Source organism: Musca autumnalis, unplaced genomic scaffold (genome assembly GCF_047663935.1).
Source record: "Musca autumnalis isolate F117 unplaced genomic scaffold, ASM4766393v1 scaffold_4, whole genome shotgun sequence".
Lineage (NCBI taxonomy): Eukaryota > Metazoa > Arthropoda > Insecta > Diptera > Muscidae > Musca > Musca autumnalis.
In genome coordinates, this window is record NW_027411977.1 from 202375315 (window position 1) to 202402469 (window position 27155).

General features: G+C 33.3%; 2 protein-coding genes across 2 annotated transcripts; both read left to right on the plus strand.

Moving 5' to 3' along the window:
- The first annotated feature begins 11613 nt into the window (after positions 1–11613).
- On the plus strand, positions 11614–12615 carry LOC141403917 (uncharacterized). The gene is made up of 2 exons (XM_073987020.1): positions 11614–12146; positions 12210–12615. The coding sequence occupies exons 1-2, from the start codon at positions 11919–11921 to the stop codon at positions 12402–12404; spliced, it is 423 nt and encodes a 140-aa protein (XP_073843121.1). The 5' UTR covers positions 11614–11918; the 3' UTR covers positions 12405–12615.
- A 293-nt stretch (positions 12616–12908) lies between these two features.
- On the plus strand, positions 12909–15150 carry LOC141401083 (uncharacterized). Its single transcript, XM_073980911.1, has 2 exons — positions 12909–13236; positions 13330–15150. Exons 1-2 carry the CDS (start codon positions 13071–13073, stop codon positions 14316–14318), a joined length of 1155 nt encoding a protein of 384 aa, XP_073837012.1. The 5' UTR covers positions 12909–13070; the 3' UTR covers positions 14319–15150.
- The last annotated feature ends 12005 nt before the right edge of the window (positions 15151–27155 follow it).

Below are 27155 nucleotides of genomic sequence, written 5' to 3' on the forward strand. Positions count from 1 at the left end.
AAATTCCCAAAGCTGCTACTGCTGCCTTTACAAGACTTTCAGAAATCTGATGTTTTATATAAGAGATTTTGTGTTGTCCATAAAAGATCTTAAGATGTTCTATGTTGCTTATAGAACACCCTAACAGATTTTATGTTGTATATAGAAAATCTCAAATGACCTTTTTTGTCTATAGAAGTGGTCTTCGGTTGTCTATGGTAGACCTAAAGAGGTCCTCAGTTGTCTTTAGACGACATCAATATGTATTTTATTGTTTTTAAAAGATATAAGGAGGTCGTGTGTTGCCTATAGAAGACCTTAAAGAGCAGTACACATTGTCAGTTTTGAATGTCGATATTTCACAATTATCGATAACTGTCAAACCGTCCAGCAACCACAAACCATTTTATGGTTGCATGATGAACGACAAAAATATACGGCCACACTAGCAAGCAACAACAAAGCTGTCATTCAAAACTGACAATGTGTACCCAGCTTAAGAGATCTTCTGCTAACTGCAGTAAACCTCAAGCAGTTTTCTGTTGCCTATAGTAGGCTTCTCTAGTAGTAGGCTGTTGTCTCAAAGTGGTCTCCTTTTGTTTTGGAAGACATCAAGAGGCCTTCTGTTGTCTACGCGAGATCTCAAGAAGTCTGTCTATAGGAAACTTGAAAAGGTTTTCTATTATCGATGTATGGACTCAAGATATGTTATGTTGAAAATATTTTGAAAAAATCCACGCTTATGAAGCTTTAGGTGGCCTTGAAAATATTTTGATAAAATCCACGCTTATGAAGCTTTAGGTGGCCTTGAAAATATTTTGATAAAATCCACGCTTATGAAGCTTTAGGTGGCCTTGAAAATATTTTGAAAAAATCCACGCTTATGAAGCTTTAGGTGGCCTTGAAAATATTTTTAAAAAATCCAAGTTTATGAAGCTGGAGATGGCCTTAAAAATATTTTTAAAAAATCCACGTTTATGAAGCTAGAGATGACCTTAAAATTATTTTTAAAAAATCCACGTTTATGAAGCTAGAGTTGGACTTGAAAATATTTTTAAAATATCCACGTTTATGAAGCTGGATGTGGCCTTGAAAACATTAAAAAAAATCCTCGTTTATGAAGCTGGAGATGGCCTTGAAAATAGTTTTAAAATATCCACGTTTATGAAGCTGGAGATGGCCTTAAAAATATTTTTAAAAAATCCCCGTTTATGAAGCTGGAGATGGCCTTAAAAATATTTTTAAAAAAATCCACTTTTATGAAGCTGGAGATGACCTTAAAAATATTTTTAAAAAATCCACGTTTATGAAGCTGGAGATGGCATTAAAAATATTTTTAACAAATCCACGTTTATGAAGCTGGAGATGGCCTTAAAAATATTTTTAAAAAATCCACGTTTATGAAGCTGGAGATGGCCTTAAAAATATTTATAACAAATCCACGTTTATGAAGCTGGAGATGGCCTTAAAAAATATTTTTAAAAAATCCACGTTTATGAAGCTGGAGATGGCCTTAAAAATATTTTTAAAAAATCCACTTTTATGAAGCTGGAGATGGCCTTAAAAATATTTTTAAAAAATCCACGTTTATGAAGCTGGAGATGGCCTTAAAAATATTTTTAAAAAATCCACGTTTATGAAGCTGGAGATGGCCTTAAAAATATTTTTAAAAAATCCACGTTTATGAAGCTGGAGATGGCCTTAAAAATATTTTTAAAAAATCCACGTTTATGAAGCTGGAGATGGCCTTAAAAATATTTTTAAAAAATCCACGTTTATGAAGCTGGATATGGCCTTAAAAATATTTTTAAAAATCCACGTTTATGAAGCTGGATATGGCCTTAAAAATATTTTTAAAAAATCCATGTTTAAGAAACTGGAGATGGCCTTAAAAATATTTTTAAAAAATCCACGTTTATGAAGCTGGAGAAGGCCTTAAAAATATTTTTAAAAAATCCACGTTTATGAAGCTGGAGATGGCCTTAAAAATATTTTTAAAAAATCCACGTTTATGAAGCTGGAGATGGCCTTAAAAATATTTTTAAAAAATCCACGTTTATGAAGCTGGAGATGGCCTTAAAAATATTTTTAAAAAATCCACGTTTATGAAGCTGGAGATGGCCTTAAAAATATTTTTAAAAAATCCACGTTTATGAAGCTGGAGATGGCCTTAAAAATATTTTTAAAAAATCCACGTTTATGAAGCTGGAGATGGCCTTAAAAATATTTTTAAAAAATCCACGTTTATGAAGCTGGAGATGGCCTTAAAAATATTTTTAAAAAATCCACGTTTATGAAGCTGGAGATGGCCTTAAAAATATTTTTAAAAATCCACGTTTATGAAGCTGGATATGGCCTTAAAAATATTTTTAAAAAATCCATGTTTATGAAACTGGAGATGGCCTTAAAAATATTTTTAAAAAATCCACGTTTATGAAGCTGGAGAAGGCCTTAAAAATATTTTTAAAAAATCCACGTTTATGAAGCTGGAGATGGCCTTAAAAATATTTTTAAAAAATCCACGTTTATGAAGCTGGACATGGCCTTAGAAATATTTTTAAAAAATCCACGTTTATGAAGCTGGAGATGGCCTTAAAAATATTTTTAAAAAATCCACGTTTATGAAGCTGGAGATGGCCTTAAAAATATTTTTAAAAAATCCACGTTTATGAAGCTGGAGATGGCCTTAAAAATATTTTTAAAAAATCCACGTTTATGAAGCTGGAGAAGGCCTTAAAAATATTTTTAAAAAATCCACGTTTATGAAGCTGGAGATGGCCTTAAAATATTTTTAAAAAATCCACGTTTATGAAGCTGGAGATGGCCTTAAAAATATTTTTAAATAATCCACGTTTATGAAGCTGGAGATGGCCTTAAAAATATTTTAAAAAATCCACGTTTATGAAGCTGGAGATGGCCTTAAAAATATTTTTAAAAAATCCACGTTTATGAAGCTGGAGATGGCCTTAAAAATATTTTTAAAAAATCCACGTTTATGAAGCTGGAGATGGCCTTAAAAATATTTTAAAAAATCCACGTTTATGAAGCTGGAGATGGCCTTAAAAATATTTTTAAAAAATCCACGTTTATGAAGCTGGAGATGGCCTTAAAAATATTTTTAAAAAATCCACGTTTATGAAGCTGGAGATGGCCTTAAAAATATTTTTAAAAATCCACGTTTATGAAGCTGGAGATGGCCTTAAAAATATTTTTAAAAAATCCACGTTTATGAAGCTGGATATGGCCTTAAAATATTTTTAAAAAATCCACGTTTATGAAGCTGGATATGGCCTTAAAATATTTTTAAAAAATCCACGTTTATGAAGCTGGAGATGGCCTTAAAAATATTTTTAAAAAATCCACGTTTATGAAGCTGGAGATGGCCTTAAAAATATTTTTAAAAAATCCACGTTTATGAAGCTGGAGATGGCCTTAAAAATATTTTTAAAAAATCCACGTTTATGAAGCTGGAGATGGCCTTAAAAATATTTTTAAAAAATCCACGTTTATGAAGATGGAGATGGCCTTAAAAATATTTTTAAAAAATCCACGTTTATGAAACTGGAGATGGCCTTAAAAATATTTTTAAAAAATCCACGTTTATGAAGCTGGAGAAGGCCTTAAAAATATTTTTAAAAAATCCACGTTTATGAAGCTGGAGATGGCCTTAAAAATATTTTTAAAAAATCCACGTTAATGAAGCTGAAGTTCGCCTTCAAAATATTTTTAAAAATCCACGTTTATGAAGCTGGAGTTCGCTTTCAAAATATTTTTAAAAAATCCACGTTTATGAAGCTGGAGATGGCCTTAAAAATATTTTTAAAAAATCCACGTTTATGAAGCTGGAGTTCGCCTTCAAAATATTTTTAAAAATCCACGTTTATGAAGCTGGAGTTCGCCTTCAAAATATTTTTAAAAAATCCACGTTTATGAAGCTGGAGTTCGCCTTCAAACTATTTTTAAAAAATCCACGTTTATGAAGCTCGAGTTCGCCTTAAAAATATTTTTAAAAAATCCACGTTTATGAAGCTGATGTTCGCCTTCAAAATATTTTTAAAAAATCCACGTTTATGAAGCTGATGTTCGCCTTCAAAATATTTTTAAAAAATCCACGTTTATGAAGCTGGAGTTCGCCTTAAAAATATTTTTAAAAAATCCACGTTTATGAAGCTGGAGTTCGCCTTCAAAATATTTTTAAAAAATCCACGTTTATGAAGCTGGAGTTCGCCTTCAAAATATTTTTAAAAAATCCACGTTTATGAAGCTGATGTTCGCCTTCAAAATATTTTTAAAAAATCCAGGTTTATGAAGCTGGAGTTCGCCTTAAAAATATTTTTAAAAAATCCACGTTTATGAAGCTGGAGTTCGCCTTAAAAATATTTTTAAAAAATCCACGTTTATGAAGCTGGAGTTCGCCTTCAAAATATTTTTAAAAAATCCACGTTTATGAAGCTGGAGATGGCCTTAAAAATATTTTTAAAAAATCCACGTTTATGAAGCTGAAGATGGCCTTAAATTTAAAAAGAATTTTTAAAAAATCCACGTTTATGAAGCTGGAGATGGCCTTAAAAATATTTTTAAAAAATCCACGTTTATGAAGCTGGAGATGGCCTTAAATTTAAAAAGAATTTTTAAAAAATCCACGTTTATGAAGCTGGAGTTCGCCTTCAAAATATTTTTAAAAAATCCACGTTTATGAAGCTGGAGTTCGCCTTCAAAATATTTTTAAAAAATCCACGTTTATGAAGCTGGAGTTCGCCTTCAAAATATTTTTAAAAAATCCACGTTTATGAAGCTGGAGTTCACCTTCAAAATATTTTTAAAAAATCCACGTTTATGAAGCTGAAGTTCGCCTTCAAAATTTTTTAAAAAATCCACTTTTATGAAGCTGGAGTTCGCCTTCAAAATATTTTTAAAAAATCCACGTTTATGAAGCTGAAGTTCGCCCTCAAAATATTTTAAAAAAACCACGTTTATGAAGCTGGAGTTCGCCTTCAAAATATTTTTAAAAAATCCACGTTTATCAAAATATTTTTAAAAAATCCACGTTTTGGAAGCTGGAGTTCGCTTTCAAAATATTTTTAAAAAATCCACGTTTATGAAGCTGAAGTTCGCCTTCAAAATATTTTTAAAAAATCCACGTTTATGAAGCTGAAGATGGCCTTAAAAATATTTTAAAAAATCCACGTTTATGAAGCTGGAGATGGCCTTAAAAATATTTTAAAAAAATCCACGTTTATGAAGCTGGAGATGGCCTTAAAAATATTTTTAAAAAATCCACGTTTATGAAGCTGGAGATGGCCTTAAAAATATTTTTAAAAAATCCACGTTTATGAAGCTGGAGTTCGCCTTCAAAATATTTTTAAAAAATCCACGTTTATGAAGCTGGAGATGGCCTTAAAAATATTTTTAAAAAATCCACGCTTATGAAGCTGGAGATGGCCTTAAAAATATTTTTAAAAAATCCACGCTTATGAAGCTGGAGATGGCCTTAAAAATATTTTTAAAAAATCCACGTTTATGAAGCTGGAAATGGCCTTAAAAATATTTTTAAAAAATCCACGTTTATGAAGCTGGAGATGGCCTTAAAAATATTTTTAAAAAAATCCACGTTTATGAAGCTGGAGATGGCCTTAAAAATATTTTTAAAAAAATCCACGTTTATGAAGCTGGAGATGGCCTTAAAAATATTTTTAAAAAATCCAAGTTTATGAAGCTGGAGATGGCCTTAAAAATATTTTTAAAAAATCCACGTTTATGAAGCTGGAAATGGCCTTAAAAATATTTTTAAAAAATCCACGTTTATGAAGCTGGAGATGGCCTTAAAAATATTTTTAAAAAATCCACGTTTATGAAGCTGGAGATGGCCTTAAAAATATTTTTAAAAAAATCCACGTTTATGAAGCTGGAGATGGCCTTAAAAATATTTTTAAAAAATCCACGTTTATGAAGCTGGAGATGGCCTTAAAAATATTTTTAAAAAATCCACGTTTATGAAGCTGGAGATGGCCTTAAAAATATTTTTAAAAAATCCACGTTTATGAAGCTGGAGATGGCCTTAAAAATGTTTTTAAAAAATCCACGTTTATGAAGCTGGAGATGGCCTTAAAAATATTTTTAAAAAATCCACGTTTATGAAGCTGGAGATGGCCTTAAAAATATTTTTAAAAAATCCACGTTTATGAAGCTGGAGATGGCCTTAAAAATATTTTTAAAAAATCCACGTTTATGAAGCTGGAGATGGCCTTAAAAATATTTTTAAAAAATCCACGTTTATGAAGCTGGAGATGGCCTTAAAAATATTTTTAAAAAATCCACGTTTATGAAGCTGGAGTTCGCCTTCAAAATATTTTTAAAAAAACCACGTTTATGAAGCTGGAGATGGCCTTAAAAATATTTTTAAAAAATCCACGTTTATGAAGCTGGAGATGGCCTTAAAAATATTTTTAAAAAATCCACGTTTATGAAGCTGGAGTTCGCCTTCAAAATATTTTTAAAAAATCCACGTTTATGAAGCTGGAGATGGCCTTAAAAATATTTTTAAAAAATCCACGTTTATGAAGCTGGAGATGGCCTTAAAAATATTTTTAAAAAATCCACGTTTATGAAGCTGGAGATGGCCTTAAAAATATTTTTAAAAAATCCACGTTTATGAAGCTGGAGATGGCCTTGAAAATATTTTTAAAAAATCCACGTTTATGAAGCTGGAGTTCGCCTTCAAAATATTTTTAAAAAATCCACATTTATGAAGCTGGAGATGGCCTTAAAAATATTTTTAAAAAATCCACGCTTATGAAGCTGGAGATGGCCTTAAAAATATTTTTAAAAAATCCACGTTTATGAAGCTGGAGTTCGCCTTCAAAATATTTTTAAAAAATCCACGTTTATGAAGCTGGAGATGGCCTTAAAAATATTTTTAAAAAATCCACGTTTATGAAGCTGGAGATGGCCTTAAAAATATTTTTAAAAAATCCACGTTTATGAAGCTGGAGATGGCCTTCAAAATATTTTTAAAAAATCCACGTTTATGAAGCTGGAGATGGCCTTAAAAATATTTTTAAAAAATCCACGTTTATGAAGCTGGAGATGGCCTTCAAAATATTTTTAAAAAATCCACGTTTATGAAGCTGGAGATGGCCTTAAAAATATTTTTAAAAAATCCACGCTTATGAAGCTGGAGATGGCCTTAAAAATATTTTTAAAAAATCCACGTTTATGAAGCTGGAGTTCGCCTTCAAAATGTTTTTAAAAAATCCACGTTTATGAAGCTGGAGATGGCCTTAAAAATATTTTTAAAAAATCCACGCTTATGAAGCTGGAGATGGCCTTAAAAATATTTTTAAAAAATCCAAGTTTATGAAGCTGGAGATGGCCTTAAAAATATTTTTAAAAAAATCCACGTTTATGAAGCTGGAAATGGCCTTAAAAATATTTTTAAAAAATCCACGTTTATGAAGCTGGAGATGGCCTTAAAAATATTTTTAAAAAATCCAAGTTTATGAAGCTGGAGTTCGTCTTCAAAATATTTTAAAAAAATCCACGTTTATGAAGCTGGAGATGGCCTTAAAAATATTTTTAAAAAATCCACGTTTATGAAGCTGGAGATGGCCTTAAAAATATTTTTAAAAAAATCCACCTTTATGAAGCTGGAGATGGCCTTAAAAATATTTTTAAAAAATCCACGTTTATGAAGCTGGAGATGGCCTTAAAAATATTTTTAAAAAATCCACGTTTATGAAGCTGGAGATGGCCTTAAAAATATTTTTAAAAAATCCACGTTTATGAAGCTGGAGTTCGCCTTCAAAATATTTTTAAAAAATCCACGTTTATGAAGCTGGAGATGGCCTTAAAAATATTTTTAAAAAATCCACGCTTATGAAGCTGGAGATGGCCTTAAAAATATTTTTAAAAAATCCACGTTTATGAAGCTGGAGTTCGCCTTCAAAATATTTTTAAAAAATCCACGTTTATGAAGCTGGAGATGGCCTTAAAAATATTTTTAAAAAATCCACGTTTATGAAGCTGGAGATGGCCATAAAAATATTTTTAAAAAATCCACGTTTATGAAGCTGGAGATGGCCTTCAAAATATTTTTAAAAAATCCACGTTTATGAAGCTGGAGATGGCCTTAAAAATATTTTAAAAAATCCACGTTTATGAAGCTGGAGATGGCCTTAAAAATATTTTTAAAAAATCCACGTTTATGAAGCTGGAGATGGCCTTAAAAATATTTTTAAAAAAATCCACCTTTATGAAGCTGGAGATGGCCTTAAAAATATTTTTAAAAAATCCACGTTTATGAAGCTGGAGATGGCCTTAAAAATATTTTTAAAAAATCCACGTTTATGAAGCTGGAGATGGCCTTAAAAATATTTTTAAAAAATCCACGTTTATGAAGCTGGAGATGGCCTTAAAAATATTTTTAAAAAATCCACGTTTATGAAGCTGGAGATGGCCTTAAAAATATTTTTAAAAAATCCACGTTTATGAAGCTGGAGATGGCCTTAAAAATATTTTTAAAAAATCCACGTTTATGAAGCTGGAGATGGCCTTAAAAATATTTTTAAAAAATCCACGTTTATGAAGCTGGAGATGGCCTTAAAAATATTTTTAAAAAATCCACGTTTATGAAGCTGGAGATGGCCTTAAAAATATTTTTAAAAAATCCACGTTTATGAAGCTGGAGATGGCCTTAAAACTATTTTTAAAAAAAATCCACGTTTATGAAGCTGGAGATGGCCTTAAAAATATTTTTAAAAAATCCACGTTTATGAAGCTGGAGATGGCCTTAAAAATATTTTTAAAAAATCCACGTTTATGAAGCTGGAGATGGCCTTAAAAATATTTTTAAAAAATCCACGTTTATGAAGCTGGAGATGGCCTTAAAAATATTTTTAAAAAATCCACGTTTATGAAGCTGGAGTTCGCCTTCAAAATATTTTTAAAAAATCCACGTTTATGAAGCTGGAGATGGCCTTAAAAATATTTTTAAAAAATCCACGTTTATGAAGCTGGAGATGGCCTTAAAAATATTTTTAAAAAATCCACGTTTATGAAGCTGGAGATGGCCTTAAAAATATTTTTAAAAAATCCACGTTTATGAAGCTGGAGATGGCCTTAAAAATATTTTTAAAAAACCCACGTTTATGAAGCTGGAGATGGCCTTAAAAATATTTTTAAAAAATCCACGTTTATGAAGCTGGAGATGGCCTTAAAAATATTTTTAAAAAATCCACGTTTATGAAGCTGGAGATGGCCTTAAAAATATTTTTAAAAAATCCACGTTTATGAAGCTGGAGTTCGCCTTCAAAATATTTTTAAAAAATCCACGTTTATGAAGCTGGAGATGGCCTTAAAAATATTTTTAAAAAATCCAAGTTTATGAAGCTGGAGATGGCCTTAAAAATATTTTTAAAAAATCCACGTTTATGAAGCTGGAGATGGCCTTAAAAATATTTTTAAAAAATCCACGTTTATGAAGCTGGAGTTCGTCTTCAAAATATTTTTAAAAAATCCACGTTTATGAAGCTGGAGATGGCCTTAAAAATATTTTTAAAAAATCCACGTTTATGAAGCTGGAGATGGCCTTAAAAATATTTTTAAAAAATCCACGTTTATGAAGCTGGAGATGGCCTTAAAAATATTTTTAAAAAATCCACGTTTATGAAGCTGGAGATGGCCTTAAAAATATTTTTAAAAAATCCACGTTTATGAATCTGGAGATGGCCTTAAAAATATTTTTAAAAAATCCACGTTTATGAAGCTGGAGATGGCCTTAAAAATATTTTTAAAAAATCCACGTTTATGAAGCTGGAGATGGCCTTAAAAATATTTTTAAAAAATCCACGTTTATGAAGCTGGAGATGGCCTTAAAAATATTTTTAAAAAATCCACGTTTATGAAGCTGGAGATGGCCTTAAAAATATTTTTAAAAAATCCACGTTTATGAAGCTGGAGATGGCCTTAAAAATATTTTTAAAAAATCCACGTTTATGAAGCTGGAGATGGCCTTAAAAATATTTTTAAAAAATCCACGTTTATGAAGCTGGAGATGGCCTTAAAAATATTTTTAAAAAATCCACGTTTATGAAGCTGGAGATGGCCTTAAAAATATTTTTAAAAAATCCACGTTTATGAAGCTGGAGATGGCCTTAAAAATATTTTTAAAAAATCCACGTTTATGAAGCTGGAGATGGCCTTAAAAATATTTTTAAAAAATCCACGTTTATGAAGCTGGAGATGGCCTTAAAAATATTTTCAAAAAATCCACGTTTATGAAGCTGGAGATGGCCTTAAAAATATTTTTAAAAAATCCACGTTTATGAAGCTGGAGATGGCCTTAAAAATATTTTTAAAAAATCCACGTTTATGAAGCTGGAGATGGCCTTAAAAATATTTTTAAAAAATCCACGTTTATGAAGCTGGAGATGGCCTTAAAAATATTTTTAAAAAATCCACGTTTATGAAGCTGGAGATGGCCTTAAAAATATTTTTAAAAAATCCACGTTTATGAAGCTGGAGATGGCCTTAAAAATATTTTTAAAAAATCCACGTTTATGAAGCTGGAGATGGCCTTAAAAATATTTTTAAAAAAATCCACGTTTATGAAGCTGGATGTGGCCTGGAAAATATTTTTAAAAAATCCACGTTTATGAAGCTGGATGTGGCCTGGAAAATATTTTTAATAAATCAACGTTTATGAAGCGGCAGTTGGCCTTGAAAACATTTTTAAAAAATCCACGTTTATGAATCTGCAGGTGGCCTTGAAAATATTTCTAAAAATCCACGTTTAGAAGCTGGAAAATAATCTTGGAGGTGGCCTTGAAAATGTTTTTTTAAAAAATCCACGTTTGTGAAGCTGGAGGTGGCTTTGAAAATATTTAAAAAAATTCACGTTTATGCAGCTGGAGGTGGCCTTGAAAATATTTAAAAAATCCACGTTTATGAAGCTGGAGGTGGCCTTGAAAATATTCTTAAAAAATCCACTATTTTAGAGTTGAGAGTAGTCCTGATAATATTCTAAAAAAAGTGCAAGTTTATTGAGACTAGAGATTGTCACCAAATATTTTTATAAAATCTGATTTTTTGGAGCTGATAGTGGCCTTGAAAAAATCCACGTTCAAGGAGTTTTGGAAAGCTCTAAAATATTTAAAAAAAAACACTTTAGCTGACGGTAGCCCTGAAAATATTAAAAACATCGACGTTTATATAGCTGAAGGTAGCCCTGAATTTTTTTAAATCCACTTTTATGTAGCTAATGGAAAAATTTTTGAAAATATTCTTTAAAAGATCCACGTTTATGTAATTGAGGGTACAGTTGAAAAAAAAATCTTAAAACGTCCACGTTGAGTTGAGAGTAGATCTGAAAATATTTAAGAAACTACCCATGTTTATGAAGAGGGTCTGGTCATTAATGACAGGATTTTCTTCTGAAGAAATCAAAGAGTACAACCCGATTTAAATGTTTTAATACTTTAATCATGTTAGTACCTACATATATGAAATTACCCTAAATTGTTGTTGATTATTTGCAGCTTGGATAGTATCGGTACTCAATTTTAGTAATTACATACATATATAATGAACATTGAAAATATTTTTTCATTGCTTCATTTAACTTGAATGAAAAAAAAAACAAATCATGGAACAACAATTCATAAAAATTGTTTTTGTGTTATTTTTCGTCGTCAAAACAAGTTTAAACCTTGGATATGGCTAAACTAAAAATTTTCCTTATTTTATTTTGGTATATATTTGCAATTACCGGCTTGGTTGGTATAAGCGAAAACTATGTTGTGATAAAATTACACTTACCATGTCCGTTTTGTTTCCATTAGCGTCCATTTATTTTAGAATTTGAATCATTGGAAAAAGAATTTGATTCAAAAATTGTCAAAAATGTTACCTTTGAATTGATTGAACTCAAGGGACGAAAGGTGATGAATGGCACCTATTCTATTCTGGAAGATATTTCAGAATTCAAAGTCGTTACCAGTCTTTCGACTCGACGCCCCAATGGAAAACTTTGGACAGTATTTAATGTAACATTTAATGGCTGTGATTTATTGGATCCACAAGAACTTCAGGGAAATCCTATTGCTGTGTCTTATTTAAAGGAAGTGCGTAAATTTTTGCCTGATTTACCCAAGAAGTGTCCCATAAAAAAGGTAAGTTGTACTTTTAAAATGTGGATTGTAATTTATTTAATTTGTTAAATGTTTGTTTTTTAGAATATTGATTACAGTCTGCGCTATTTGCTTTTCAATGAGGATAAATTCCCTACCTATTTGCCGGTGAAAAGATATTTTATATTCTTTGGTGTAACCCGCATGGACCGCCTTATTGCGAAGTTTAATATTGTAGGTGAGGTAATTTCCAAGAATAGTGAAAAATATCGTAAACTGTTTTCAAAAGATTTTAATTAAATGATTTAATGGTTGAATGATCGACCTTTTATTTCATTTCGTAGCTTTTATTTCAAAAACATTTTGTGAGTCATACCTTTTTAATATGAGCATGGCACAATTACAAAGGTAGTGGTATCGTCAAATTTTGAATATGTGATGTCAAAACTTTCTTTATGTTGTTGGGGAAATTACAACAAATATAATTTGTTATAAAGGGATTTGACACTTTATATTCGAACAGCTGGTGTAATACCACTACCTTGGTTATTGTGCCATGTAGTTGTAATTGCGTATCGTCGTAGTGGAAATTTTTAAATTTTTTATAATAAAATTTACATTTTTCATTACATTAATTGTACTTTATTTATAATTGTTGTAATTACTTTGGTCATCAATCACATTATCATAATTGTTTTCTTATCAGCTACGGCAAGCTTATGGGACTTTGTTATATTGTGAAGTAGTAAATAATTTTTTGTGAGTTTTTTCTATTATTTATTTACATTTTGTCAAAGCACTGATAGAAGGCATTTAGATAATAATTAGCATGTGTGACTTAACGATCACAGTGAACGATCTTGTAGGAAAGTTGCATTCAAAACAGAACTATTTCCCAGGAACATCAGATCATCACAATCACTTGACTATTGATTCTTGATTGGTAAAGTATGGTTGTTGCTCGATATGAGTTTGGTAGCAATATTAGTGAATAGCTTGTTGGTGCTCTCCCAAGTAAAGGCGAGAGTTTTTCCCTCAAGGTTGGACAATAACAGAAGATATGAAGAAAACGTTAAATATCATGGCGATTATGGGAAGCATGTGGAAAATCGTAAATACTTTGAAAATGATGGTAATTACAATACACATCCACCATGGAATACAACTTGGATTCCACTCAAAAATAATTCAACATCTTCATTGATTGTATCATCGGCATCAACAGTCAATACTTCTATATGGTCTAATTCATTATGGATTTCTCTCTGGAATAACTCGACATCTATGTGGTATAGCACCTGGACTCCTACTGGTAATAATTCAACACTTGCATGGAATACAACATGGCCTTCGCCAGCTAATAATTCAACATGGGCTTTACCTGGTAATAACTCTAAACCTTTATGGAATACATCATGGAGGCCCCCGGTGGACAGTTTCACCTGGAGTCCACCCTCGCGGAATTCATCATACGCAGCCCCAATTAATAATTCAATCTGGGGTGCACCATTGTGGAATACTACATGGACTCTTTCTCGTAACAGTTCGACACCTTTATATATTACAGCATGGGCGCCTCGAGTGAACAGTTTTACTTGGGGTCCTCCATCGAGGAATACTACATGGGCTCCACCTGTTAATAATTCGACCAGTTCATGGTATACAACATGGGCGCCCCCGTTGGACAATTTTACTTGGTGTCCGCTCTCGCGGAATTCATCATACACACCCCCAATTAATAATTCAACCTGGGGTCCACCATTGTGGAATACTACATGGACTCTTTCTCATAGCAATTCGACACCTTTTTATAATACAACATGGGCGCCTCGAGTGAACAGTTTTACCTGGGGTCCTCCATCGAGGAATACTACATGGGCTCCACCTGTTAATAATTCGACCAGTTCATGGTATACAACATGGGCGCCCCCATTGGGCAGTTTCACCTGGAGTCCGCCCTCGCGGAATTCATCATACGGACCCCCAATTAATAATTCAACCTGGGGTCCACCAACACGCAATACTACATGGACTCCTCCTCGTTATAATTCGACACCTTCGTGGTATACAACATGGGCGCCCCCAGTCAATAATTTCACATGGGGTCCGCCCTCGAGGAGTGTGACATGGGCTCCTACACCTTTATGGAATACAACAAGGGTGCCCCCGGTGGACAGTTTCACCTGGGGTCCGCCCTTGCGGAATTCAAATTAAACTACATTTGTTAATAACTTTGTCCAACTGAATTCAATTTTTTTTTTCAAAATGATGGGAAAAACTGTGTAGATTATGAAAGTAGAGCTAAAAATATGAGACACGTGTATCGGCGTTTTTAACGTTTACATCGTAAAGTAGCTAAAGTAGGCGGGGCAAGTTCCGTCCATTTCTATTTTTTTTCTCGAAATATTCGAGTTAGGATATCTTGGAATCCCTGCATTTTAGGTATATAGTGTCTTTGGCAACTTTACCGAGGAGGATGTGGGAATTATTTTTGTTAAAAATTAACCCTCATACAGTTGATACTGATATGTTACCCTATTTGGTGACCCATAGTGAAATTTGACGAAGAATATTTTTGTCTTTGACGTCATCTCTCAAAAATTATGTTTTGTGGGACAATTTTAAATAAACTCAAAGGAAGTCCAACTTTAACCCTAAAACGTGTTTTTCATTTTTAGAGATTCCTGGCGATTAGATAAGATTTACAGATTTGGTGTATTCTGAGACATATAGTAACATTTTATGGCGAATAATTTTGTAGGATATTTGGATTTGATATGATCACATTTTAAAGGAGTTTTTTAAAGATATTCGAAAAAAGGAACACACATCCTCCACATCCTCCTCTGTAAAGTTGTCAATAGTTGTTATAGTGGTTTATATTTGCTTATAAAGAAAAATATTAAAAATTACCTTTGTGCTGTAATGAAAAATATATGTATGTATAAATCATTAACATCATATTGTTGTCTATCTGCAGATTCCGAAATATTAACTTAATTTGTTTTTATTATCGGGGAAAATAAAAAAAAATAATGAAAACATATTGAGGTTAGTTTAATTTGTTCTAACTCGGAGGCCATACAAATCGCTAACAAATATGAACGGCGTTAAGTTCGGCCGGGCCGAACTTGTTATACCCTCTACCACGAGTTGTATTGAAGTAAAATGGTACAATTAGTTTCCTTTCGTTACTGAAGAAGACTAATTACCAAATTTCAGCAAATTTCGTCAATCTATACCGACAAATTCCTGCGGATAATTTTTAGACTCGAAGAGGACTAATTACCAAACTTCCGATATTACGGTAAAATAATGTGGCTAAAACCTAAATAATTCCAAAAATCAAGAGATATGCTTCTATGGGGGATAAAGGAAGAAGTGAACCTATACTAATGATTCTTTTCAGGAGTACTTTATAACCCCCTGGAAGGCTAAATAACCAAATTCAGTCATTTCGGTGGGATACTGAACTCACAACCTTTAGAATTACGAAAATCGGGAGGTACCGTTCTATGGGGGCTATATGAAGGCGTGGACATATACCGACAAAATTCTTAGGGAAAGTTTTATACCCCAAATGAACACTAAAAACTAAAATTCAGCAAATTGGCAACAACCTTAAAAATACCGAAAATCGGGAGGTACCGTTCAAGGCGTGGACCTAGTATATGAAGGCGTGGACTTATACCGACAAAATAGAATACCCCCAACGAACACTAAATACCAAATTTCAGTCACTTCAATGGATTATTGTGGCCATAACATTTAGAATACCGAAATTCGGGAGATACCGTTCTATGGGGCTATATGAAGGCGTGGACCTGTACCTACAAAATTCTGTGGGAAAGTTGTATACCCCCAGCGAAGACTAAATAACAAACTTAAGCCATTTCGGAAGAATTTTGAGGGCACACTGTGGGGGCTATACAAAGGCGTTGGCCTATACCGACAAATTTCATAGAAATTATGACTAAACACCAAATTGCAGCCAATTTGGACCAAAAATCATGAAATTTTAAAATGTTGGGTAGGGTTACGTAACGCTATTTTAAAGGTTGTCTCTTGAGTTTTTATTAATTATTGAGACAAATTATATAAATTCAGTAGAGAAAGAGTTCACAATACTTAAGATACAATTTTGAAATTTGGTACAGAGTAATAGGTATATAAGTTAGACCTACGAGAGCTTAGGTCTGAAAAAAAATTAAGATCGTCTAGATCCTAATTAAGATCTTCTAGATCTTGTACGCGTTACTTTGTCGAAAAGGAACGCGGACCCTTTTAAACCCGGAGTTCAATTATCAAAATTGAACTTAAGTGACACTTATCAAAAGTTTCGCCGCTCCCGAATTAAAAAAACCGTTTGTTGATTTAAGACGACTTTATTCACTGACAGTTGGTAAAAGAGTGAAGTTAATGTTGTGTTACAATCATAAACTAAATTACAAATATTTGCTTATTTGACATTATGATTTTCCATGAAATCATGTCACTTAGCTTTTAATAATTTGTTGTTACCAAATTCTATTAAATTTGTCTGCACGCGTCGAGCGTTGCATTGATTGACCGGAAATTGCATTTCTTGGGTTTATTGAAATCGGACAGACGAAATGTTCTGCAAAGCAGTTTCATTGAGTTGGCTGCTTTTGCAACGGAAGTGTATTTTCTGATTTATTAAAATAATTAATTGGAATTTAATATTTGGGGCAGATGAATGTCTGCAATGTGCTTTAACTGGAATTGAGTTTAACAGAGTATGCAACTTTATTGTTGCTGAGCTTTAGTTTTATTAGGGAAAACAACATATTATGTGTTAACTCCTCCCCCTTTAAAAACGATTGTCCTCAATCGTTAGAAATATGGTAGGTCATCCACTTTTTGTGGCCCTGGTACTTGAACTTTGTTTTGAGTGATTGGGAGGATCTGTGTTAACCCGTGACTAGGGGCAATTGTATGAAAGACTACGTTTTGTCGTTTTTTCATGAAAAACCCAGTTATCAATAGACATATAGCAAAAATTGAAAATAGAGAGAAAATTGTATATTTGGTAACAACTGCTTCTGACTTGAGTTCATGGATGGACTTAGTATTATTAATATGCAAATGGTTTAACATTTCCAATGATAAAAGATTTATAAATTCATCTTCGACAGGCGTTTGTTGTATTGCTGGTGGATTAATTCTTGATAATGGAGCTTCTAAATTTTTGTACAATTTGTCATTAATGCGTAACGTTGCATTGTGGAATTCTATCAAAAATGTTCCATTTAAAGTCTTGTTATTTACTGTTCCACTGAAATCATTAAGAAAAATGACACCGGGTGAAATATTTTCTATCGGAGGAATATGATACGCGTTAGTTATTGGACAGGATGAATTCGATCCGTGTAGTAACGGTGGGATGCAAGTATCGTTGGAAATATTTACCAATTGGTCATTTTGACAAAATTTTACATGTTTTGTTACAACGCATTTGCTTTTTACGCCAAATATACTGTTATTATTTTTTATAATTTCATTAAACTTAGTACTTATAATTCTATTATTTCTTTTTACAGGACTGATTAAAAAATTATGGAATATTTCTTTGCTAGTTAGAGGGATTACAATAATATATAAAAGTTTTTTCTGATTGTACAATACTTTAATTTTTGCAAATTCTAGGGCTTCTTCTATTGATGTCATAGTTAGTATCTTGTTTTTATTTCGTGCGTAAGGAGTGGGAAAAAAAGGATTGGATTTAGGTATGGCTTGTGTTATTTTCCATTGTATGTCATTAACGAGGTTCCTGTATCTGTCTATGATGTGGATAATGTAGAGGTGCAAAGAAATGCTAGGGTTCTGTAAAAAGAAGGTCTCAGTTTTTAATGCTGCTTTTATGTACTACTTTTCCTGATTCTGTAAGAATAGTTGTAGAATGGTTTTCTTTTACTATCTCTTTTTTAAATCTTGGAGACAATTTGGTCCCTAGACGCTTATGGATTTTTACATAAATTTCGTCACCTGGGTCAAATTGTTTGATTGGTTCCCGATTTTTATTATGGGTTTTAAGGTCAGCTACCTGTTTGTCTCGTAATCTTTGGATATTATCTTGTCTTGCTTTATCATACATTTCGGGGTCTATGCTAACTCGTCGTCCGAAAAATACCTCGAGTGGTCTTTGTCCTGTTGTGCTATGTATAGTATAATTGTATTCGTAAATTGCTCTGTCCAATAGTTCAAGAAACGTAGGGTATGTCCGTTCAGTTCGAAGGCAACGCACAATTTCAGCTAGGGTTGAGTGAAATCGCTCAACCTGACCGTTCACGACACTCGCGTATGGTGGAGCTTTGTAGATTTCTATTTCCAATTGGTCTTGTAACATAAAAATTATTGATGCCGAATTAAAGGATTTCTCATTGTCAAAAACTATAATTTTTGGAACACCGAATAAAAATACTAATTCTCGTAAAGGTTCTCTTATATCTTCAATGGCTCTTGACTTAATAATTCTACCCTGCGCGTATTTTGAAAATTTATCCAATGCTGTGAGGACAAGTTTATTCTCCGTTTTGAAAATATCAATGTGAAGGATTTCTCCAGGATATGAAGGTATTGGTGTTTCCCTTAGTTCAGGCTTCGGTGGATGCCTGTCGTATTTGTTTTCTTTGCAAACAGTACATTGCTTTACGATCTTGTAAATTTTATTGTTCATACTGGGAAAATAATATTTTTCGAGAATCTGTATTTTATTTTCTCTGGCATTTCTATGAGCTCTTTTGTGTGTGCTTATAATTATTTCATCCTGTTGGTTACTATCTTTAATATCTTCAACTTGGAGGTTCGTAAATCTAATGCGGTATTTTGCAAAGTGCTGTGGGAAAATTTCTTGAATTTTTCCCATTAATGTCTCGGGTGCTTTGATGCCATTGAGTACAGAGGGATTTAAGTAATTTTTCAGAATTTGGATTAACTGAGCAGGGGTATAATCTATTCCTGGAAGTATATGCCTGTGGATGGTTGGGAATACTATATCGAACTGATAGGAGTTTGTTGCACTAGGGTCAAAGATTATCTGATTCTTAAAAACGTTTATTGGTGCTTCGACACTATAAATAAGGTTATGTGAGGAACTATCGTCACTATGTGTCATTTCCGACATAGAATTAACTTGCGATACTTCAGGCACTCTGGATAGGGCATCTGCCACTACGTTATTTTTTCCTGGTTTATAAAAAAGCTCGTAGTCGTATTCTTCCAATATGGCTTTCCATCGCTTCATCTTGTTATTATTATTTTTATTACTGAGAGCGTAGGTGAGTGGCTGGTGGTCTGTGTATATTTTTACTTTTGCTGTTCCATATAAAAAATTCCTAAGACTGTCAAGGGCCCAGACGATAGCAAGCATTTCCTTTTCGTTCGCCGCGTAATGCTCTTCTGCCTTATGCAGAGTTCTTGATATAAAGGTAATGGGCTTGTCTCCTTGAGACAAAACTGCTCCGAGAGCATAATCTGACGCATCAGTTGTTAGCTCGAAGGGATTGTCATAATTTGGATAGTACAACAACGTATCTCTTGATAGTAGAGAATTTTTTATCTTTGTAAATGCTTCCTCCTCTTCGGTATTAAATTTTATAGAAATTTTAGACGACTGTTTTTTTGATATTCGACCCTCTTCACCTCTCAAAAGTGACGTCAGTGGTTTTGCCAATTTTGCAAAATCTCTTATAAAACGGCGATAATATCCCGCAAGGCCTAGGAAGGATCGAAGTTCTTTAATAGTTCTGGGTTGGGGAAAGTTTGCAATGGCTTCAACTTTTTTTGGGTTTGTTTTTATACCTGCCTCGGATATTATAAATCCGAGAAATTCCACTTCTTGTTTAAAAAAATGACACTTGTCCAATTGGACTTTCATATTTGCTTCTTCTAATGTTTTGAAAACATTATGAATATCACGAATATGGTCCTCTTCGGATTTGCTGTATATAACTATGTCATCGATATATACGTAGCATATTCTCCCTATATGTTCGCGGAGAATATCATCGAGAGCTCGTTGAAATATCGACGGGGCATTTTTTAAACCAAATGGTAAGCGAGTGAACTCGTATTTGCCATTATTAATAGAAAATGCAGTTTTTTCCACATCAGAGTCTTTTAACGGAATTTGATGGAAGCCGCTTTTTAAATCCAACACAGAAAAGAATTTGCTATTTCCTAACTTCCCTAAAATATCGGATATTTCAGGAATCGGATATCTATCTGAGATTGTGACAGAATTTAGTTTCCTATAGTCTATCACCATCCTGTATTGTTTATTCCCTTGGGAGTCAGGCTTTTTATCAACTATCCATACAGGTGAATTGTATGGTGATCTTGATGGTTGTATGATTCCATCGTTTAGCAACTTTTCCACTTGCATCTCGACTTCACGTTTTAATGAAGCCGGATAAGGGTAAAATTTGGTATACACTGGAGAATCATTTGATGTACGGATCTCTCCAACTACCTTAGTTGTGTAGGTTAATTTCTCGTCTGGCTCTGCGAAGAGCTTAGAGAATTTATCTATTAAGAGATTCATGGCTTCCATTTGCCTAGGGTTCATATGGTCGTCAAGTAATTTTATAGCATTTACACTTTGGCTAACATGTTGTTTAAGTCGAACCTTGGTATGCTGGCGAACGATCATATAATTTTTATTTGTGTAAATGACTGCGTCTAAGGCTTTTAGACTGTCATTACCTAGAATGCCATGGAAAGATTTTAGACTAGGCATTAAGTAGAATTTAAGTTTATCATCTAATTTGAAAAGGTTTATGTACGTGTGTGATATAATTTTTACATCGCCTGCTACAGATTTTGCGAAAAACGGAATTTTGTTTGGGATTATTTTTTTTACTAAGTCCGGTTGGATGTAATTTTTACTAGATCCTGTGTCAATTAAAATTTTTAAGATTTTTCCGCTCTCCGTTCGACATTCAAAATATGGAAGCGAAGAGCTTGTCATTCTAAAAAATGAATGTCATCAAGCTCCGAATCTGTTTCATTGTCTGGTATATTACTTTCAGAATAAGGGTCATAGGAATAGTTTTCCTGATCTTGGTCGTAATTTTGTGACGTTTCTTGTTCTGTAAAATAATCCTCATAACTAGTGTTGTCGGGCTCGAACGTATCTGGTGTATCTGTATTTATATGGAATGTTCGTTGTGCCTTCGGTGGACTAACGTTATGGTTTGACGATGGATTAGGGTGTCTTTTACCGAGGAATTGATGTTGATGTGGTCTATTTGAATAATTGATTTGCTGTGAACGAATACTACGATCGACATCCATTGGTTCCGCTGGCTTTGGTGCCGTTGGGCGTGGTGGAGGCTGTTTCGGGTGGCCGAAACTTGGTGTACCAATATTGTAATTATTGTTCATTTTAGGAAGATTATGTGGGTTAGGTATGTAGGCTATGCTTGGGTGGAACTCTTGTTTGTTCTTTTGAAAATTATATTTCTGGGTCGGAGATGTTTGATGATGGCTTTTTTTAATTGGCTGAATATTTTGATTTTGGGCATGATTAGTGCGGAATTTCTGGTTTTCCAGTTTGAGGCACAAATGAAGAGCCTGGGGTAAATCCGCAGGTTCTCTCATTCCTAGCAATCTTGGTAGATCCCCATTTAATCCTCTTACAAATGTATCGAGGGCTTTGTTTCGATAAGTTTGTGTTAGTAGACTTAGAGCCTCATTTCCAGCCTCTAATCCTCCTAGTTTGTTTAGTATCAAAGATAAATGTGAATAAACTGCCTGATAAAATTCTTGAACCGTTGAGTTTCCTTGAATTAGACCTGTCATTTGGTATTCTAACGTTGATACATCTCGTTTGTCGGCGTAGTGTAAGGTAAGGCACTTGGAAATTGCTGGCCAATCTAAAGGAGTGTTGTACGACTCTAGTGCTATGTCTGCATTACCTACAATTTTATTCCTAATTACGTTCAAAATACCATAGTATTTCGGAGTACCTTTCAGATTTTCATAGATTTTTAAAATTCTTTCCACACTTTTTCTCCAGGAGTTGAACTCTCCTGGTTTTCCCGAGAATTCCCTTAGACATTTAACAATGTCAGGGATTTTGTCTAAATCTCCTATATTGCCTAAATGTTCCGCGTCGATAGATTGGTCTACCGTGCTTGTATGAATGGCGTGCGGGTTTAACGCAGCCTGTATCTGGTTATTAACAATTTCGAGAATAAGATTTTTAAGGTCTGTCAAGTTTATTTGTCCTTCGTTCCTGTTAGGTTGTGTTGGGGGATGTGAAGGATTTGGGGGGGGGGACATTTAGGATGGGTGGTCGCACTAAATTATTGGGATTTGCCATCTTAATAAGAAGCTAATTTTGCCAAGTACAAATTTAGGATATTTCACAGAGATTTTTATTGTTTATTTTAAGATGAATCGACTATTTTCTTTTTCTTATTTTTTCAGAGAGGACTTGAGATTGTATTAATTCAAATATATATGGTTTCTATTTCTATATCTATTATTGTAAATAGTAATTATATCTTACGATAATAACAGCAAAGTTGTCATCTTGGGACTGTGGGTATATAGTGGGTTTCGCTTCAATATCTCGGCTTCTTAGATTTCTTCCTTCCTTCAATATTTGGCTTATTGTGGCACTGCCTCGTTTTAATATCTCGGCTTATTAGATTTCTTTTCACTTTTTAATAGTTGGCTTATTGTGGCACTGCCTCGCTTCAATGTCTCGGCTTTTTAATATTTCGATTATTGTGGCACTTTAGATTTGTTTCCACTTTTCACACTTTTTACTTTTTAGTTTAGGTTTTTGTTTTCAATGTTTTTGTTCCTTAAAACATTTACTTTTTTGCACTTTTTTTATTTTTACTTTTTAATAAAGGTTTTTCAATGTGTTTATTTATTAGATGTTTTTTTTTCTCTTAAGTGTTCACTTTTTTTTGCACTTTTTGTACTTTTTAGTGAAGGTTTTGCTTTTTCAAAGTTTTTTTTTCTAATTATTAGATGTTTTCTTTTTAATGTTCACTATCATTTATTTTCACTGGTGAAGCGGCTTGCGTTCAACGCGTCCCTTTTCTTAAGTACTCGGGGGCCTCTTTCTTCACACTTTTTTTTAATTTTGCTCGGGCGCCAGTTAGACCTACGAGAGCTTAGGTCTGAAAAAAAATTAAGATCGTCTAGATCCTAATTAAGATCTTCTAGATCTTGTACGCGTTACTTTGTCGAAAAGGAACGCGGACCCTTTTAAACCCGGAGTTCAATTATCAAAATTGAACTTAAGTGACACTTATCAAAAGTTTCGCCGCTCCCGAATTAAAAAAACCGTTTGTTGATTTAAGACGACTTTATTCACTGACAGTTGGTAAAAGAGTGAAGTTAATGTTGTGTTACAATCATAAACTAAATTACAAATATTTGCTTATTTGACATTATGATTTTCCATGAAATCATGTCACTTAGCTTTTAATAATTTGTTGTTACCAAATTCTATTAAATTTGTCTGCACGCGTCGAGCGTTGCATTGATTGACCGGAAATTGCATTTCTTGGGTTTATTGAAATCGGACAGACGAAATGTTCTGCAAAGCAGTTTCATTGAGTTGGCTGCTTTTGCAACGGAAGTGTATTTTCTGATTTATTAAAATAATTAATTGGAATTTAATATTTGGGGCAGATGAATGTCTGCAATGTGCTTTAACTGGAATTGAGTTTAACAGAGTATGCAACTTTATTGTTGCTGAGCTTTAGTTTTATTAGGGAAAACAACATATTATGTGTTAACTTATATTATGCATTACTTTTTTGATATTGTGAATTGAAAATGAACCATATAAGACCACTTTTATTATGGTTATCCGTATTTTTAAATTATTAACCACATATGCTCATATTTTGGTACATCCAAATTCGCTCTAATTTGGTACATTCGCTCTTAATTGGAATTTTGGTTTCTAATTCCCGCAGAGAATTGCCACTGATTTCGCTATCGCGAGATTTTCAGTAACAGAAGATCTTACCTTAATTTCTAAGAATATCGGCTGTTATCCTTTGGTTGGAGAACCTCTATGCTGAAAGTAATTAAAATAGATCGACGTTTGAATGCTTATCGAGATATCGCCCTTTATTTCAGTCCCATGTTTCAAAAAGTTTTTAGTTGGATAAATCTTTCACCTCCATAAATTACATCTTATAAACGTTTTAATTGGAATTTAGTATACTGTAATACGTCAAGGTATTTTATTATCTCTTTTAAATTAATTATCTGAATAAACTCTAAACGACTTTTATGTATTAAATATCTCCATAAAGAAGAATAACTTGCATCGGCGAGTGCATATTTGGATTGTATCGAATAATTCCAATCGAATTCCAATCTTCTGCTATTGTGTCGATAACCTAAGAAAATATTTTTAATGTCAGAAAACGCAAAAACGTTCCGTCTTTAACCGAAGTGATTAAGCTGTGCAATCCAAACAAAAAACAAAAAAAGAAGGCGTTGGCAATTTTGTTGTTTATTGAGATCTAAGGTGCAATTTTGTAGTTAATTGTTTGCTTCAATTTTGATTGGTTTGATATCTGTAGACCAAAATTCGAGTAAAAATTATAAATTTGACCTTGACAATTTTGACCTTGAAGATGAGGTTGATGGATTTTATGTGTTCACAATTATTATTCTCTACGACGAGAGCTAAAACTTTGCTTCCACGAGTGAATCCAAATTCTTAGCTGTTAAGTGGATATGGTCCTTTGGAGGCCTATAACCGCAAAAGTTGATGAGATAGGGAAAAACGGCGAGACACGTGTCTTCTTATTTTTGGTCTTCTATCACGCTGCGGTGTCAGAATATGGTTAATAATTTTCCTGTCGCATAGTGTTATATATTGGAAAGGAAATAAACCGTACCAGTCAGCTTTGCCGCCTCTGTGGATTGATACGTTTATGTATGTATCTAAATTCGGCTTCACAGAAAATATATTTTTCCCCAAAATTTTCATTCTGGGAGTTTTAAGAATTTTGTGGCCATTTTTAACGATTGTGGACATTCCAAATAAATGCTTACGTTTTTCTAATAAAATGAATTTGTATTAAAACGCAAAAGGGTTAACTTTTGCGGAGAATGTTTCTAAAGTTCTGAATTAGTCCATTAAACAAGCAGATTTCATTATGAGAGTCATTCCTTCCAATAGTAATCGCTCCCACCAGTTGGTCAACGTAGAAAATGGCCAAATTTGATATTTGCGCACAATTTTAGCGAAAAATGTTTAGCTTTTGTTGTGGAAGGGTGGACCAATATGACTTATGCTAAGTTTGGAAAAATATTTTGTCGTCCAAAATTTGGATCAAATCGGTTAATTCGTTTGGGAGATAACATGCGCTCCAGCCAGAGAGGCAGATTGGGCTAAATGACTGACCCGGATTTCGTCCGGGACTAAAATAAAACCGTGGGGCACGTCAATTGTCTACAATCGTTGATTAAAATGTTTGTTTTGTAATGTTACACTATAATTAGGCAGTTGTTCAACCGACAACGATGGACGTGTGATAAGTAGGGCTAGAATGTGGAAACGATTATAAGCGAGTTTTAGGGTTTCATAGTGGTGAGCGAGTAGTACTTTGTCGATTAAAGACAAACTACTAGCAGTGAAACGCTTCCTCGCCAGGCAGCAGTGTGAATGTCCAACGATAAACTAGTTGAAACATCTCTTTTATTTACATGGAGTGTATAACTATTGGAATTTCCATGAGCAAGAAATAGTAAGTAATTTCCTCACCGTCTGAGGGCCAACTGCCTAACGACGAATTAAACGATTCTTCTATCGCACATTAAGTCGATAATTTGTAGACAATTGACGTGCCCCACGGTTTTATTTTAGTCTAGTCTATGCATATGTTTATAATTCCCACGACTGTATCTATTTTATTATTTTTTGGTTTTTAGTACATTTATCTTAAACATTGCAATGTATGTTTAACATAAAACCGTTTAACTTAAAAAGTTTTTTTACCTATTTTTATTTTCTAGTTTTTAGTTTTTATTTCGCATTCGGTTTAATTCGTTTAGTGCTTCATTATTGCAAGGTTTCTTGCCCGTTAGTTTATTGCAGTCCAACTCCTCTATACGTAGTGTCTGCAAAGATCTTACTCTACTAAGAGCCACGTAGGCTTGACCTTCTTCAAACAGTTTCGCACCTAAGTATACGACTGCGTGATCCACAGTGCTGGCCTGCAATTTATGTATTGTAGAAGCCCATGATAGTATTAAAGGCAACACACATCTGTGTGTATCGCTCCCGTTGTTTTGTTAACCTGGCTTCATATTCTTCAGGCGTTTCTGACGCTATCATCTGTGTGTATTGCTCACGTTGCTTTGTTAACCTGGCTTCATATTCTTCAGGCGTTTCGTGTATATCGCCGTCATTTGTGTATATCGCTGACGTTGCTTTTTTAACCTGGCCTCATATTGCTCAGGTGTTTTTGACGCTAATTGTTCCCGTCGTTTCTGTAATCGACTCGTTTGCTTTATACTTTTCTTTCGCTTTTTGAAGCCTTCGTTTACGTTGTGTTGCAGTTTCTGTTTTATTTGTGTTTGTATTTTTTATATATTTTTTACCATTTTGTTCCCACGAGTAATGGACATTTAAACGGTCGACCCCCCCAGAGGTCCAATAAAGGAACAAGGCTATGTACAACAAGATGCGCCTGACTCTTGAGGGGAAAACGCTAACGACATATCATTTTTATCCACCCTAATGCTATACAGTTCTCGGCGCATTTTAACCTTTCACCTTAACTTGGGTGGTGTACCGCTAACGACGTATCATTTTTAGCCACCCTAACGCCACACAGTCCTCAACACGATAAAAAAATCTTGACTTGGGTGGTGGATTCAGGCTGGATTAATCAGATACCTAAATTACAGATTAAATTTATAAAATTTTATCAGCCATTTGGTAGCGGCGGCCATCTTAGATTTCAATTTTGCATAGTAAATTGTATTCTACTTGTAGAGACCTTTCATTTGATACCCATGTTGATGGGATTGATAAAA

What these genes read in the sequence shown, in the direction of transcription:
- LOC141401083 (XM_073980911.1), top strand. Translation starts at nt 13,071, where the DNA reads ATGAGTTTGGTAGCAATATTAGTGAATAGCTTGTTGGTGCTCTCCCAA. An exon ending in TAAATACTTTGAAAATGATG is followed by an intron (nt 13,237 to 13,329) that starts GTAATTACAATA and finishes CGGCATCAACAG; the next exon opens with TCAATACTTCTATATGGTCT.
- LOC141403917 (XM_073987020.1), top strand. Translation starts at nt 11,919, where the DNA reads ATGAATGGCACCTATTCTATTCTGGAAGATATTTCAGAATTCAAAGTC. An exon ending in AGAAGTGTCCCATAAAAAAG is followed by an intron (nt 12,147 to 12,209) that starts GTAAGTTGTACT and finishes TTTGTTTTTTAG; the next exon opens with AATATTGATTACAGTCTGCG.